This window comes from Dipodomys merriami, unplaced genomic scaffold (assembly GCF_024711535.1).
Source record: "Dipodomys merriami isolate MVZ:Mamm:240054 unplaced genomic scaffold, mDipMer1.0.p SCAF_28, whole genome shotgun sequence".
NCBI lineage: Eukaryota > Metazoa > Chordata > Mammalia > Rodentia > Heteromyidae > Dipodomys > Dipodomys merriami.
The window spans coordinates 17,633,038-17,649,945 of NW_027204270.1; the positions used below are offsets into that span (position 1 = coordinate 17,633,038).

The 16,908-nt window shown below is 57.6% G+C and overlaps 1 protein-coding gene across 1 annotated transcript; it reads left to right on the forward strand.

Moving 5' to 3' along the window:
* Positions 1 to 2,783: 2,783 nt before the first annotated feature.
* Positions 2,784 to 14,651, forward strand: Tas1r2 (taste 1 receptor member 2). Its single transcript, XM_070037011.1, has 6 exons — positions 2,784 to 2,965; positions 5,762 to 6,062; positions 9,235 to 10,002; positions 11,695 to 11,904; positions 12,412 to 12,535; positions 13,720 to 14,651. The coding sequence occupies exons 1-6, from the start codon at positions 2,784 to 2,786 to the stop codon at positions 14,649 to 14,651; spliced, it is 2,517 nt and encodes an 838-aa protein (XP_069893112.1).
* Positions 14,652 to 16,908: the final 2,257 nt, after the last annotated feature.

Below are 16,908 nucleotides of genomic sequence, written 5' to 3' on the forward strand. Positions count from 1 at the left end.
GCAGGGCTGACTAGGCCACCCCTAGGTGTTCATGGAGCCAGTGGCTATGGTCTTCTTGGGTGCCACTCCAGATGGATCCTGCAGGAACCCCAATCCACAGGAGCCTCGTGACTGTGGCTTGGGGCTCATGAAGCAGGAAAGAGTGGGCTGGTGAGGGACGATGAGGGAGCAGAGCCTGGCTGGGGGACCAGGATCTAGGCGAGGACTGCACCCTGGCTCTCAGCTGCCAGCAGGGAGCAGGGGGCTGGGGGGGAGGGGGAGGGGGGGAGAACTGGAGATTGGGCAGTCAGCCTGGGGCTGATGGAGAATTCAGGAAGGAGGTTGTGAGGGTCTGAGTTTGGGATGTAGCTTATCTAGCATCCTTCAGGATAATGTCAGGACATTTTTTTTTTGGGGGGGGGGTCCGGTCATTGGGCCTGAACTCTGGGCCTGGGCCCTGTCCCTCAGCTCTTCAGCTCAAGGCTAGCGCTCTACCACTTGAGCCACAGCGCCACTTCTGGCTTTTTTCTTTTTGCTTATGTGGTGCTGAGGAATCAAACCCAGGGTCTCAGGCATGCAAGGCAAGCGCTCTACCACTGAACCATCTTCCCAGCCCAATGTCAGGACATTTTATGACACAGGAAGGTATTTCATGCCAGCCAGGGAGCTGGTGACGACCCTGTTCGTGGGACAATTGAACCTTTTTTAATTATTATTTTGGCTCTGGTACGAGAGCTTGAACTCAGGGCCTCATGTTCTCACTTGGCTTTGGGTTTGTTTTTTTTTTTAAACTCAAGGCTGGTATGCTATCACTTGAGCCATACCTTCACTTCTGGCTTTTTGCTGGTTAATTGGAGAAGAGTCTCCAGGACTTTCCTGCCTGGGCTGGCTTTGAACCACGATCCTCAGATCTCAGCCTCTTGAGTAGCTAAGGTTATAGGTGTGAACCACTGGAGCCTGGTACGAGGGTCCATCTTGAACTTGACACACCTCCTCTCTGTGGTCTGCTATGGAGTGTGGTATTTAATTACTGCACCAAGCCCACGAGGCTGGAGTTATCATCAGTCTCGTGTCAGTGGAGAAGACACGGTTTCAGAGAGGTGGGGTCCCTCGTGTGGTCACACAGCAGAGCCCATGTGACCTGCAAGTGAGCCTGGATGTTCAGGTACCTCCAGGGTGCCAGACATGCCTCAGCAGGAACTGAAGCTGGACACGTGTGTCAAGGACCACACGGCAAAGAAGGTCCTGATGGCAGGTCCTCTGGACCACTGGGCAGGGATGGGGGGTGGTCTTGAGACTTCTGCCACCTCTTTATCCTTGCAGCCCCTTCCCCAAGCCCGGCCCCTGGGCCACAGCAATGATGGCCAGAGACACGGCCACTGGTGATGCCGTCCAGCTTGACCCTGAGACTCCAGCTGGTCTACGCATTGTTAGGGCTGGAAATGAGCCAAGCAGAGTTCTGTAGTCATAGGTGTCTGATTAGAGTGGGTCCCTAATTCCTGAAGCTATCTCCTTCCCCTCCTTCTACTTCCTTGGGTAGTCACTTTTTTTTTTTTTTGGTTTGGGGCTTGAACTCTGGGCCTGGGTGCTGTCCCTTAGCTCTTCAGCTCAAGGTGAGTGCTCTACCACTTGAGCCACAGTGCCATTTCTGGTTTTCTGGTGGTTAATTGGAGCTAAGAGTCTCACAGGTTTTCCTTCCTGGGCTGGCTCTGAACCGCGATCCTCAGATCTCAGCCTCCTGAGTAGCTAGGATTACAGGAGTGAGCTACCGGTCCCAGATCAGGTGTTAAGATGGCAACCTTCTGTTTTGTCATGCCCCTGCTTGTTGGTGAGACTGAGGGACCAGAGCTGAGCGCTCTCCTCCCATCCTCACCCACCAGAGAGTGTCCTGTATCGTTTTTGTGGGCTTTCATTTTCTTTTTCGCGCGCGTGCATGCGTGCGTGCGTGCGTGCGTGCGTGCGTGCGTGCGTGCGTGCGTGCGTGTGTGTGTGTGTGTGTGTCCTGAGGCATGAACTCAGTCTGGGCACTGTCTCTGGGAATTTGTGTTCAAGGCATCTGCACTCTACCCACTTGAGCCAAAGCTCCATTCCCAGCTTTTTAGTGATTAATTGGAGATCAGCGTCTCATGACTTTCCTGCCTGGGCTGGCTTTGAACCTTGATCCTCTGATGTCAGCCTCCCCGAGTAGCTAGGATGACTGTCTTGTCCTGTGTAGTTTTGATGCCTGCTCTGCTAGCTGTGCGATGTAGACTGAGCTCCTGATCTTCCCAGTTACTCCATTTTCTCCTCTGGGGAATGGGGTTAGTGGTTGTCTCCAGTCCTGGGAGCCTCAGGAGATGATGGATGGCCAATGCTGTGGTGACACTTGAGTCTGGGTGATGGTGGCTTTTGCTTAATGAATGCCCTGTGGGCCATTACCCTGTACCAGGGGCCAGCTTGGTCAGGCTCTATAGTCTGGGGTCTTCTACCACCTTACTTTGACCCCTGGCAAGACCTGTGTGGCTCACTTCTGCAATGTTAAACGCCTAAACGCCAGGGCGGTGGAGCCCGTTCCTGGCTCCGTGCAGAGGCTGGGCATGGCCTCATCACTGAATCGCGCTCTCCCCAGGCCCCACTGGGCCCTCACAATGAATCATCCTGGTTCCGGCCTCCTTTCCTGCCCCCCGAGCCCTCAAAGCTCCTCACCTGTCCTGGGTGCCCCGCGGCCAGTGGCAGGGTTGTCACTATGTAAATGTCTGTGCAAATGGCCTGGTGTGGAGCTCTGCGGTGAGCCCAGGCTCTCCTGATGCTGCCAGTGCACAGCCATGCGGCCCCAAGTAAGGAGGCTGTGTCTGCTGCTCTTCCTGCTGTGGGTCCTGGGGGAGCCGATGGAGAACTCGGACTTCTACCTGGCCGGGGACTTCCTCCTGGGTGGACTCTTCACCCTCCACGCCAACATGAAGAGCACTTCCCATGTTGACAACCTGCAGGTGCCCACCTGCAGGAAGTGAGTCTGTGTGTGGGCATGGGAGGGGCGCTGCAGCCCGTGTGGTGGTCCCCAGGAGGCCAGGCCCAGGATGCATGCGCTTCACCCCTCATCCCTCCCCTAATCCTGGACCAGCCTGCTGGCCCCCAGGGGTTCTCAAGGAGTCAAGGGTGTTGAAATCCTTAGCGGTGGTGTTCCACAACGCCAAGACCTGGGCCAGCCTGGTACCACATCTCCCAGGAGAGAGGGGTCTTAGAGACCATCGACCCCCCCCCGCATCCCTTCCAGGAACTGGGGGACTCCCAGTGAGCCCTTGTCAAGGCCAGTCGAGGCTCTAGGCCGAGCCTTTGGGAAGGCCGGATGTGGTTCTCTGAAGCAGGTTCTGGAGGGGAGCTCTGCATTCTCCAAGGACTTGGTTGGGTGGGTAGGGGGCGATTCTGGGATTATAGGGACTCCCTTTCCCACCCCTCCCTCAGTATCACTTGGAGATGGAGTGGCCCATCTTCTTGCAATTGTGAAGACTGAGTCCCCCAGAGCCAGCCTGGGATTAGCAAATAGTGACCTTATTCAGAGGAGGTAGAGCACTGGGGGCGGGGAGGGGCAGGAAAGTGAGAGTAAAAGCTGACTAAGGGTTGACTATGGTGTGGGTGGCGGTGCCAGTAATGGCGCCAGGCCTGGTGTTGGCTTTTCTGATGTCCGTGATGATGATGGTCCTGCTGTGGCAGAAATAGCAATGTAGATAGTCTTGATGTCAGTAATAATGGTGATAATAAAATGGCTAAAAGTATGCTGGTGATGGTGATAATGATGTTGGTAACGGTGGTGGATGGTTTTTAGTGATTTAGTGTTAGTGGTAATGGTGGCAAGGGGGTGTTGATGGTAATAGTGATGATAATGGTGGTGATGGTGATAGATGTAGTGGTGATGGCGGTGGTAGTGATATTGGTGATAGGGAAGATAGTAGTGAAGGTGGTTGTGGTGACAAGGGCGATGTTGGTGTTAGGACTAACAGCTGATGATGGTAGTGGGGAGAACAGTGGTGATGGAGGTCACTGTGGGGGGTGGTGGTCATGGGCAGACATCAGTGTGGTGGATGATGGAGGTCACTGTGGGGGGTGGTGGTCATGGGCAGACATCAGTGTGGTGGATGATGGAGGTCACTGTGGGTGGTGATGGGCAGACATCAGTGTGGTGGATGATGGAGGTCACTGTGGGTAGTGATGGTCATGGGCAGACATCAGTGTGGTGGATGATGGAGGTCACTGTGGGTGGTGGTGGTGATGGGCAGACATCAGTGTGGTGGATGAGGGAGGTCACTGTGGGTGGTGATGGTCATGGGCAGACATCAGTGTGGTGGATGATGGAGGTCACTGTGGGTGGTGATGGGCAGACATCAGTGTGGTGGATGATGGAGGTCACTGTGGGTGGTGATGGTCATGGGCAGATATCAGTGTGGTGGATGATGGAGGTCACTGTGGGTAGTGATGGTCATGGGCAGACATCAGTGTGGTGGATGATGGAGGTCACTGTGGGTGGTGGTGGTGATGGGCAGACATCAGTGTGGTGGATGAGGGAGGTCATTGTGAGTGGTGGTGATGCTGAGTAGACATCAGTGTGGTAGATGATAGAGGTCATTGTGGGTGGTGGTAGTCATGGGCAGACATCAGTGTGGTGGATGATGGAGGCCATTGTGAGTGCTGGTGGTGATGAGCAGACAGTGTGATGGATGATGGAGGTCACTGTGGGTGGTGGTGGTGATGAGCAGACATCAGTGTGATGGATGATGGAGATCACTGTGGGTGGTGGTGGTGACGGGCTGACATCAGTGTGGTGAATGATGGAGGTCACTATGGGTGGTGATGGGCAGACATCAGTGTGGTGGATAATGGAGGTCATTGTGGGTAGTGGTACTCATGGGCAGACATCAGTGTGGTGGATGATGGAGGTCACTGTGGGTAGTGATGGTCATGGGCAGACATCAGTGTGGATGATGGAGGTCACTGTGGGTGGTGATGGTCATGGGCAGACATCAGTGTAGTGGATGATGGAGGTCACTGTGGGTGGTGGTAGTCATGGGTAGACATCAGTGTGGTGGATGATGGAGGCCATTGTGAATGGTGGTTGTGATGAGCAGACATCAGTATGACGGATAATGGAGGTCACTGTGGGTGGTGATGGGCGGACATCAGTGTGGTAGATGATAGAGGTCATTGTGGGTGGTGGTACTCATGGGCAGCCATCAGTGTGACGGATGATGGAGGTCACTGTGGGTGGTGATGGGCAGACATCAGTGTGATGGATGATGGAGGTCATTGTGAGTAGTGGTGGTCATGGGCAGACATCAGTGTGGTGGATGAGGGAGGTCATTGTGGCTGGTGGTACTCATGGGCAGACATCAGTGTGGTAGATGATAGAGGTCATTGTGAGTGGTAGTGGTCATGGGCAGCCATCAGTGTGGTGGATGATGGAGGTCACTGTGGGTGGTGGTGGTCATGGGCAGCCATCAGTGTGGTGGATGATGGAGGCCATTATGGATGGTGGTTGTCATGGGCAGACATGTGTGGTGGATAATGGAGGTCACTGTGGGTGGTAGTGGTCACGGGCAGACAGCATTAGAGATCACAGGATGTAGTGACCTCAGTGTCAATGTGGTCACATAAACAGTGAGCCTAGAGGTGTGGTGTAGTGAAAGAATCTGGTGACGGTGCTAGAATCTTCTTGATGGCCTTCCTGTGTCAGGAAGGAGGGCCGTGGGCTCTCCCCTCCCCACTGGTCCTCATTGTGGCCCTGCCCCGGTCCTGGCTTTGGCTCATCCAGGTTTACTATGAAGGTGCTGGGCTACAACCTCATGCAGGCCATGCGCTTTGCGGTGGAGGAGATCAACAACCGCAGCAGCCTGCTGCCCGGTGTGCGGCTGGGCTACGAGATCGTGGACATCTGCTACATGTTCAACAACATCCAGCCTGTGCTCTACCTGCTGGCCCAGGAGGACTACTTCCTGCCCATCCTCAGGAACTATGACCGCTACGTCCCACGCGTGGTGGCCATCATCGGCCCCGACAACTCTGAGGCTGCCAAGACAGTGGCTAACTTCCTCTCCATGCTTCTCCTTCCCCATGTGAGACACCGGGTCCCGGAGGAAGGGGCAGGGCATGAGGCAGGCTGTTCTCCAGGGGACTCTGAGCACCGCCCCCCCCCCAACCATGAGGGTGCTGGGAGGGACACGCAGGGACTCGGGATATTTTATGCCTCTCAGCCACTGTGAAGCCTCTGACAAGTCTCTTAACGCTTCTGAGCCTCAGTTTCCCCACCCAAAAGCAGGATGATGAGGGAATCCATCCCAGACTGTCTGCAGATGGATGAGTTTCCAGCACACAGTAGGTGGTCCATGATGTAGCATTCTGCATGTGAATGGTAACTAGGAAAGGCCCCGTGTTCCTGTGTTCAGTTGTCCTGCCCAGGTCTGCCTCATAGGATGTCCTCAAAGAATATTCTGGTAGCATGGCTATTGTGGTTGTAATTATGATCATCATCGTGACTGAACGGGCCTAGTCCCATGGAGTGTATTCATTTAAAGAGAAGCCAGCATATTAAGACCCGGCACACAGTAGGCTGCTACAATAACTGAACTTGTTGCTGAAGTATTCAGTGTGGAGACTGACAGTAGGTGCTCAGTATGTGTTACAATTTTCTTTTTCTAAGTATATGTTTGCTAGTAATGGGGTTTAAACTCAGGGCAGGATGCTGTTCCTTAGCTTTTTTTGTTCACATTGGCCTTCTCCCACTTGAGCCACCGCTTTACTTTTGGTTTTTTTAGTTGTCAATTAGAGATAAGAGTTTCAGGGGCTGGGAAGGGGGCTCAGTGGTAGAGCGCTTGCCTTGCATGCCTGAGGCCCTGGGTTCAATTCCTCAGCACCACATAAGCAAAAAGAAAAAAGCCGGAAGTGGCGCTGTGGCTCAAAGTGGTAGAGTGCTAACCCTGAGCTGAAGAGCTGAGGGACAGTGCCCAGACCCAGAGTTCAGGCCCTATGACTGGACCAGAAAAAAAAAAGTTTCACAGATTTTTCCTTAGATCCCAGCCACATGAGTAGCTAGGATTACAGGTATGAACCACCAGTACCTGATTTTTTTTTTTTTTTTTTTTTTTGCCAGTCGTGGGGCTTGAACTCTGGCTTGGGCGCTGTCCCTCAGCTCTTCAGTTCAAGGCGAGTGCTCTACCAATTGAGCCACAGCACCACTTCTGGTTTTCTGGTGGTTTGTTGCAAATAAGAGTCTCACAGAGTTTCCTGCCTGGGCTGGCTTTGATCCATGATCCTCAGATCTCAGCCTCCTGAGTAGCTAGGATTATAGGCGTGAGCCACCAGTGCCCTGCACCTGACTTAATATTTTTATGTGAAACATCTAGCCAAGGGGCTGGATTCATCCTTTCATGCAAGTAATGAAATGTCTTAAGCATCTCTCGTGTTGTGCCAGGAAGTATTGTAGGTACGGGGGATACAACTGGGAACCAGTGTAGGGAGAGACAGACATTGAATGCAAATAAATAATGGTACGTTAGAAGTCAATGGCTTCGAGGGCAAAGTGGAGTGGGGCAGGGGGTCAGGCATGTTGGGGCAGGAGATTGTGACTGTTCATGGGCTAGTTAGGTGGGCTTTCTGGCAACTGGACAAAGACTGAAAAGAGGGTGAGGGAGTAAGGGAGCTGTGTGGGCATCTAGGAGGGGACCTGACAAAAAGAAGTGTACGACAAGTGCAAAGCACCAGATGTACTTAGGACTAGTGGGTGGGACCTGGTGGGGGTGGGGTGGGATGGGGGGGGCAGGAGGAGAGGAAATTGGAGAGTAAGGTCTCTGGGCGCACGGTGGAGCCCCCTGGGGGCCACCGAAGGATTTTTTCATTGTTGGTAAATTCTGCTTAGAGGAGTTGTGGAAGCAGACAGGAATGTGGATACCCAGCATCAGGTTGGCAGCCACCTATGACTATGGGGTCGGGGAGGTGGAGGACAGGGTCGCCTGCCAGGCCAGGGGTAGTGGTGGCTGGGCTAGGGTAGGGTGAGGAGGTGGTTGGTCCAGAGGGGCACAGGCTGAAGACCAATCCACCTGAGGATGAGGGAATTTGGCAGGGGTGATGTGATAGTCAAGCGTTTGGGCCTGAGGAACAGGAAGACTGGATTGACTATCAATCAGACGGTCAGGTGAGGGGGAGAATAGGTTCAGTGACAGTGGGAGTGGATTTGGAGATGTGAGGCAGGCAGTCTGAAGTTTAGGAGAGAGATCTGGGCTAGGGCTGAACAAGGGTTTGCTGGCCAGAAATGCTACTTAAAGTAGGAATTTGGCATGGCCAAAGGAAGGAGGGTTGAGGGAAGAGAAGCAAGGCTGGGGTACAATGTCCTGGGGTCTTCCATCTGAAGAGGTAGAACAACCAGAGCGTGGGGAAGAGAGTGGAGCCTGGGAGGCTGAAGGAAGAGATGAGGCGGCTTCAAATGAGGATGTGGGGAGGGGGAAAAGCCACCATGTTCAGAGACATCTAGTAGGTGCTCAATAAGTAAGACATGGAAGGTGTGCCAGTGGTGGCTCATGCCTGTAATACTAGCTCCTCGGGAGGCTGCGATCTGAGGACTGAGGTTCAACGTCAGCTTGGGTGGAAAGTCTGTGAGACTTACTGCCAACTAACCATCAAAAAAACCTGGAAGTAGAGCTATGGCTCAAGTGGTAGAGTGCCAGGCTTGGAGCAAAAAAAGCTAAGAAAGAGCTCAAGGCTCTGAATGAAAGCCCTAGTTGTGGCATAAAAAAGGAAGGAAGGGAGAGGGAAGGAAGGAAGGAAGGAAGGAAGGAAGGAAGGAAGGAAGGAAGGAAGGAAGGAAGGAAGACAGGAGGGAAGACAGGAAGGCAAGGCAGGCAGGCAAGGCAAGAAAGACTAAGCTAAACTCTTGGCTGGACAGTACATAGGAAGTTGCTACAAGGAGGGTGGGGATGTGTTCCCATAGCCTGGGTTCGACTCTCCACGTCCCCTAGGTATCCCCGCCCCCCTCCCACACACAGTAGGTAGCATCCCATCCCTCCCCTTTCCCTCCCCTTGACCCTCCCCTTCCCTCTCCTGTCCCTGTCCCTCCTCTTCCCCTGCCCTCCCCCTTCCTTACCCCTGACCCTCCCCTTCCCCTTCCCTCTCCTGTCTCTGTCCCTCCTCTGCCCCCTCCCCAGTCCCTCCCCTGCTCCTCCCCCTCCCTTCCCCCTCCTCCCCTGCCCCTCCCCTGCCCCTGGGCCGCGGCCCTCAGCAGCCCCTCCCCTGCAGGTCAGCTACAGCGCCATCACGGAGGAGCTGCGGGACAAGGCGCGCTACCCGGCCTCGCTGCGCTCGGTCCCCAGCGCCACGCACCACATCGAGGCCATGGTGCAGCTGATGCTCCACTTCCGCTGGAACTGGATCGTGGTGCTGACGAGCAACGACGACTACGGGCGCGAGAACAGCCAGCTGCTGACCCAGCGGCTGTCCCGCGGCGGCGACATCTGCGTGGCCTTCCAGGAGGTGCTGCCCGCGCCCGCGCGCGCGCCGCGGCTGGACGCCGTCCTGGACAAGCTGCGGCGGTCCACGGCGCGCGTGGTGGTGGTCTTCTCGCCCGAGGTGGCCCTGCACGACTTCTTCCGGGCCGTGCTGCGCGCCCGCCTCACCGGGGCCGTGTGGATCGCCTCCGAGTCCTGGGCCATCGACCCGGAGCTGCACGGCCTGGACGGGCTGCGCCGCTGCGGCACCTTCCTGGGCGTCACCATCCGCGGCGTGCCGGTGCCGGGCTTCAGCGAGTTCCGCGCGGGGCGCGCGGGGCGGCCCGGGCCCCCGCCGTCCCCGCCGTCCCCGCCGGACCCCCGCCGCCGGGGCACCTGCAACCAGGAGTGCGACACCTGCCCCTGGAAGACCGCCTCCTACGGAGACCTCCTCACGCTCTCCGGGGAGCGCGTGGTGTTCAGCGTGTACGCCGCCGTCTACGCCGTGGCCCACGCCCTGCACCGGCTGCTGGGCTGCAACGGGACCGCGTGCGCCCCGGGGCCCGTGCGCCCCTGGCAGGTGAGGGCTGTGCGCCTGCGCGGGGCGGCCGGGCGTCGCCGTTGCCACGGAGACCGCAGGGGCCTGCTCTGCCCCGCCCCCTGGCTCAGGAGCGGGGCGGGGCCTGGATGCAGGGAGGCCCGGGCCTCCACCTCCAGAACCGCAACTCCTTCCTGGGGTCCACACTCTGTGTGTGTGCGCGTGTGTGTGCGTGTGTGTGTGCGTGTGCGCGCACCTGTGCGCGTGCGTGTGTATGTGTGCATGTGTGCATGCGTGTGCGTGTGCATGTGTGTGTGCGCACGCGTATGTGTGCATGTGTGTGTCCACGCGTGCACACGCATGTGCTTGAACTCAGGGTCTGGGGTATTTTGCCCAAAGCTGATGTCCCATCTTTTGAGCTCCAGCTCCCCTTCCGGCTTTCTGGTGGTTCCCTGGAGATAAGAGTCTCGTGGACTTTCTCCTGTCTCGGCTGGGTTCAAACCATGATCCTCGGATCACAGCCTCCTGAGTAGAGAGGATGACAGGCATGAACCACCGGTGCCTGACTTCCCTGTTTCTGACAAGCGCTTACCTTAGGAGAGGGGAGAAGGAGGCTGGAGAGGTGAGCTGGGTGGTGGATGTTCACAGCTCTGAGGATGGGGCTTGGTAAGGAGGGGAAATGGGGTCCCGAGTCCCCACATGTGCAGAAGAACCCCAGGGACTGTGCTTTTGGACCCCTGGGAGCAGAGTCCCAGGTTGCTCTGCTGCATTTGGCCAGGTCACTGGTCACTGTACATTGGTCTGTGTGGGGCATGCTGCCCAGGGGCCTCCAGTCTGCTGTCCATCTTCAGGCTGACCACCTGCATGGCATCCCCTCCTCTTGTTTCTGGGACCAGTGCCCTCAGGCCCGGCACCCTGTGTGAGGTCCAGGGACCTCTGGAGTGGAGCTCTGCTCACCCTCTGAGCAGGTCCCAACTCTCTGGACACCTGTCTCTCTCAGTCCCTGCAGCACGATGAGCTCTGGGTCCCCAAAGCAAAGTCCAGCGGGTTCTCCTGCGTGTGGAGGGAGAGTTAAGATGGCCGAGTGACTACGGGCTTGCAGAATGGAGCCTTTTGACCCATCAGCCCAGGTAGCTTCAGTGACTGTCCCAGTCACATGGTCAATGGAGGGCACAGCTGGGCCTGGAATTCGGATGCCCAGGCCAGTATGTGTCCTAGTTAGCACTGGTTTTCTTTTTGAGCAGTGGCAATGGTAATGGAGAAAGACAAGAAACTGTAGGGAGACAGAAAAGAGTCAGAGAGCCAAGCATCCCAGCTGGCTTTCCGGGGCACCTGTGAGCTCTGGGTCCTGTGGGGAGACCCAGCTGATATCCGGGGAACAGAGCGAGTGCCAGCTACTCAGGAGCCAGGAGTGCACTTCTCAGGTGTTGTTCTCAACTCCTAAAATATTTCAACCCATGTACGGCTCTGGAGCCCAGAAGACAGAAGAAGGAACAGGTAGGTACAGAGAGGGTGAGAAATAGATCCAAGGCACACAGCAGAGCTGAGGCTGGGCCCCTGAGCCAGCGCTCTGAGCCACGGGGCTCTGAACTGGGCTGTTTTCCCAGGACTAGGAAGTCCTCCTTTTGCAGGTGTGGAGACCAAGGCTAGTGGGGTGGTGGCCGTCCGTCCAGGTCTGGCCCTACCTCTGATGCCAGCCTGCTTCCTTCCCTTTGACCCCCCTCTCCTCTCCAGCTCCTCAGAGAGTTGTGGGATGTCAACTTCACCCTCCTGAACAGCCAGATCTTCTTCGACCAGCAAGGCGACATGCCCCTGTACCTGGACATCATCCAGTGGCAATGGGACCTGAGCCAGAATCCTTTCAAGAGCGTGGCCTTGTACTCTCCCAGGCAGCGGCAGCTGGTGCCCATCGGCAACGTCTCCTGGCACACAGGCGACAATAGTGTCAGCTCCCAGGGGCAGGGCAGAGGGTGGGACCCTTCTCCCCAGGGCGCACCCAGAGACTCACCAGCAACAGCTGCTGGGCTGTCTCCGTTTGGGGTGGAGAGCCTGGGTCCTTGGAAACTGTGGAGTTCAGGCTTTAGCGGCTCTGGGTGGGGGGAGATCAAGGGGTTCAGAGCCTGTGCCACATAGTTCTTTACTGGACCTGTGTCTGTGCGCCAGGCCCTTGGCTAAGGCTGCAGTCCCCTATCCAGCCTAGGGGGAAGAGCTGCCCCACCCCCCTTTTCCGCATGGGTTAGGCCCTGGAGGTACAGGTTGGTCATGTGATCCTCTCAGTTTGTCCTCTCACAGCTTTGGGCAGTTCCTCCCTTAATATCCGGGTGCTTTCGCCAGAGGAAAATGGAGGTGCTGGCGAAACTTCCTACAGCAGTCTGCTGGGGCCAGCAGGCAGGGCTCCCCGGAGACGGGGCATGGGGCTCAGAGTCTCTTGTCTTCCTCCCCTCCCGCCAGGTCCCCGTGTCTATGTGTTCCAAAAGCTGCCTGCCTGGGCAGAAGAAGAAGGCCATAGGCCTCCACCCCTGCTGCTTCGAGTGCCACGACTGCCCGCCGGGCACCTTTTACAACCAAACAGCAGGTATGGCTCCTGGCCCCGCCCCTGCCCCGCCCAGGCCACACCCCCGCCCAGGCCCCGCCCCAGCCACACCCATCCCTACTCCTGCCCTCCCAGGCCGTGACCACACCTATGTTCAACCCTGCCACCTCCCACCCCCTGCCATGCCCCACCCGTGTGCTCTGCCCCACACTGCCAACCTCGGGCCTCATTCCCTCCACCCCTCCTCACCATTCCCTTCCCCCCATCCTGTCTCCTGCTTCGCCCATTCCTTTCTCCTCCCCCTGAGCCTGCAGGTGCACTGTGCCCACCCGCCCTGGGCTCTCCCGGAGTCTCCTCCCTTTGGCAGGGTCTCTGGGGTCTCTCCGAGGGACTGTCAGTGTCGGGGAAGTCCTGTAGCTGCCCGGTAGCTGGTGTGGAGTAAAAGCCCCTGGCTGGTTGGGGGCCAGAGGAAGGAGGGACCTCAGACCCTTGCTACAGGACCTTCCCTGGTCCTCCCCCCACACATACAGCCTGGGCCTGTGTGCCAGGTCACAGAATGAATGTCTGTCCACTGGCTGACACAGGCAAGCAGCAATCCCAGCTCTGAGGGACAGGGACAGGGACAGGCCTGGATCTGCCTACCCAAGTGCCCCGTGCAGTTGGAGCACAGAATGGCTGATCATCACACCAGCGTGCGTGCATGCATGCGCGTGTGTGTGCATGCAATGTCTCCTTAATGGGAGAAACACCATCTGTCCCCAACAACACACACGCCAGGAAGGCAGGGACAGCATCACCTCCAGGCTGGTGCTCAGTGCAGTTCAGAGCTGAGTGGTTAAGTGCATGGTTTCATCTGCTGATGAGAGCCCCGGCCTTGTGCCTGGCAGAGCCCTGAGCGTGAGGTTGGGGCTGGGCAGGATTATAGAAGGTTTGTTCTTCCCTAGCTGGTCGGGGGCCAGGGTTTCAACCATTTCTCCATCACCTTCCACCTTTGCCGTGAGAGCCCGTGCTCAGAGCGTTGCTCATTAAATGGACTCCTGAGGGAGTGGTTGAATGTCTCTTCCCAGAGAGGAAGGAATGACAAATGGTAATCTTCAGAGATCTGGGTTCCAGTCCCGCTCTGTATCCCACTGGTGTTGGGACTTGGGCCGATGAGTTCACCTAGCTGCGTGTGTCCTCCATGAGATGGGGCAGCGCCGACGGGAGTTCTGTGTGGTCTTTTGCAGATGAATTTGACTGCCAGCCCTGCCCGAGCACCATGTGGTCTCACGGGAACACCGCCTCCTGCTTCAGGCGGCGGCTGGCTTTCCTGCAGTGGCACGAGGCATCCACCATCATCGTGGCGGTGCTGGCCGCCCTGGGCTTCTTCAGCACGCTGGCCATCCTGGTGGTGTTCTGGAGGCACTTCCGGACGCCCATGGTGCGCTCGGCAGGGGGCCCCATGTGCTTCGTGATGCTGGCGCCGCTGCTGCTGGCCTTTGGCATGGTGCCCGTGTACGTGGGGCCGCCCACCGTCTTCACGTGCCTCTGGCGCCAGGCCTTCTTCACCCTCTGCTTCACCGTCTGCATCTCCTGCGTCGCCGTGCGCTCCTTCCAGATCGTCTGTATCTTCCAGATGGCCAGCCGCCTCCCTCGGGCCTACGGCCTCTGGGTCCGCTGCCACGGGGCCTATGTGTCTGTGGCATTCATGACGGCCATCAAGGCGGCCCTGGTGGCGGGCAATATGCTGGCAGCCCCCACCGTCGACCCCACGAGCCACACCGATCCCGACGACCCCAGCGTCACCATCGTCTCCTGTCACCCCAACTACCGCCTGGGCCTTCTGTTGAACACCAGCATGGATGTGCTTCTCTCTGTGGCGGGCTTCAGCTTCGCCTACATGGGCAAGGGGCTGCCCATGAGCTACAACGAAGCCAAGTTCATCACCTTCTGCATGGCCTTCTCCTTCACCACCTCCGTCTCGCTCTGCACCTTCATGGCTGTCCACAACGGGGTGCTGGTCACCATCCTGGACCTCCTGGTGACCGTACTCAACTTCCTGGCCATCAGCCTGGGGTACTTCGGCCCCAAATGCTACCTGATCCTCTTCTACCCAGAACGCAACACACCCGCCTACTTCAACAGCATGATCCAGGACTACACCATGAGGATGGACTAGCCCCGCCTGCGGGCCCTGGGGTCCCAGGCCTGGGGGGTGGGGGTGGGGCCCAGGAATGCCAGCGGTCCCCCCCCATTCCCCTCCCATCCCGCCTTCCCACCCCAACCTTGCTCTCTCATCCGAGATTCTCTGCAGCCTAGCCATTTTACCCACTTTGTGTTTAAAATATCCCCTGGGTGCCCGTGGCTCACACCTGTAATGTTAGCTACTCAGGAGATTGAGATCTAAGAGTCCCAGTTAAAAAAGCCTAAGAAACAGCATCCAGGCCCTGAGTGCAAACACCAGGATGGGCAAGCTTGCACGCACGCATGCACACGCGCGCACACACACACACACACACACACACACACACACACACACACACACACACACACACACACACACACACACACACACACACACACATTGATTCTCTCCCTTGAGCCCTTTCAATTGCCAGAAAAAAAAAATCCACCCACGGGTACCTAGTGGTCTCCAGGATAAAGTCTGATTTAGTAGCCTGCAGTCGCCATCTGGTGGCCATGCTGGGCGCCTGCAGGCTCAGGCAGGTCTCATGGTCAAGGCAGAGGGGAATGGGGGCGGGGCTGTGGGCTTCTCCTGAGCTGTCTGCTGCTCCTCACCTCACTGCTTCTGATTCTGAGTAGCTCAGACAGAGGCGGCTTCTGGGATCTTGGGAAGGGATGCTTTCAGAGAAAGGACATGAGGATTCAGGGGGACCTTGGCTTCAGCCCCGGCTCTGCTCCTTCCAGGCAGTGTGGCCTGGCTGTCTGCTGGGCGTGTGAGACTCTCTTACAGTGATCCCTGCGGGTACACACGGCCCCAACCACGAGGGAGCCTGTAAGGAAAGCCTCCTTCCCTCTTGGTTTTGGTTTTGTATCTTGGGTAGGTTGTGGGGCTTGAACTTGGGGCCTGCGCGCTGTCCCTGAGCTTTTTCCATTCAAGGCTAGGCGCTCTGTCGCTTTGAGCCACAGCGCCACTTCTGGTTTGCTGGTGGTTCCTTGGAGATAAGAGTCTCACAGCCTTTCCTGCCAGGGCTGGCTTTGAACCACGATCCTCAGATCTCAGCTTCCTGAGTAGCTAGGATGACAGGCGTGAGCCATGGTACGGGGCCTCCTTTTGTTTTTCATGTCTGGATTCTACGCCATACCCCATGGCACCAATCTCTAGGAAACAGGGCCTCCTTCCAGGCCGCCCCCACCCTGGCATGCTCTGGCTTTGGCCTTGGGTGCTCAGGTCTCGGGAGCTCAGTCAGGGTGCCGGGAGGAGCGGCTTCCTCCGGGGAAGGGGTGGCCCTGAGCTCCCTGTGCCCAGACGCCCAGTGGGGCCCCTCACAGCTCACCAGGGAGCCGGCACTGCCACAGGGACGCGCGGGCACCCTTCCGGCAGGCGGGCAACGGGTCAGAGTGTCCACGGTGTGACAGGAGCAGCCTGGACGGCCCCTGGCAGGGTGGCTTACCACAAGCCGAGTGGCCCTGAGCGGACAGGCCTGCTGCTGCCCGGGCCTCAGTGTACCCGTCACTCTCAGGGTGTGGGGGGCCCGTGGGGTCTTGGCCTACAGTACCTGCTCCTTGGGGGCTGGACTTCCTACTTTTAGGCTGCTTTTCCATCCCGACGGGTGGGCCAGCTCCTCTCCCTGAGCCACGTTAGAACCTGGTGTGCAGAGCAGTTTTCCTACCAATGCCAATGCAACGGCCCAGAGTCCGTGGATGCTCTGTGCTGTCCCCCCCCCCCCCGCCTCCCCCCTCCCCAGCCCGTTCTTTCAAATCAGTGCCTGGGGAATTCAGAGACCCAAGATGATCACAAGACCCGTCTCCTGTGGGCAGGCCCCACACCGCCCCATGGCTCAGGACGAGGGCAGCAGGGGACCGGCCATGCCAGGTACCACCACTGCTGTGACCCCTCCTTACCCCGTGTGGACAGAAGGGAGGCAACAGGTCTGGGGGTTCTCCCGTCCAGGTCACCTGACTGATGTGAGTCCCACCCCCAGCCTACACAGAAATCACCGCTCTGTGGAATAAGCCCAGTGGCCGGCCTGGAAGCTGCAGTACGCAGTGGGAGGACATCTCCCAGCCCGGGGGACCCACGCTTCAGGGAGCTGGCGGGAGGACGCAGGGGTGGGGAAGCCATGTGTCTGTCTCAGGACCTTTGCACAGACAGCTCCCTCTGATTAAAGTGCTCTTCCGGGATCTTCTTGAGGCTTCGTCCCTCATTTTCCTTTTCTGCCTCACACGGATCCCAGGCAATGTGCCATGCGTGG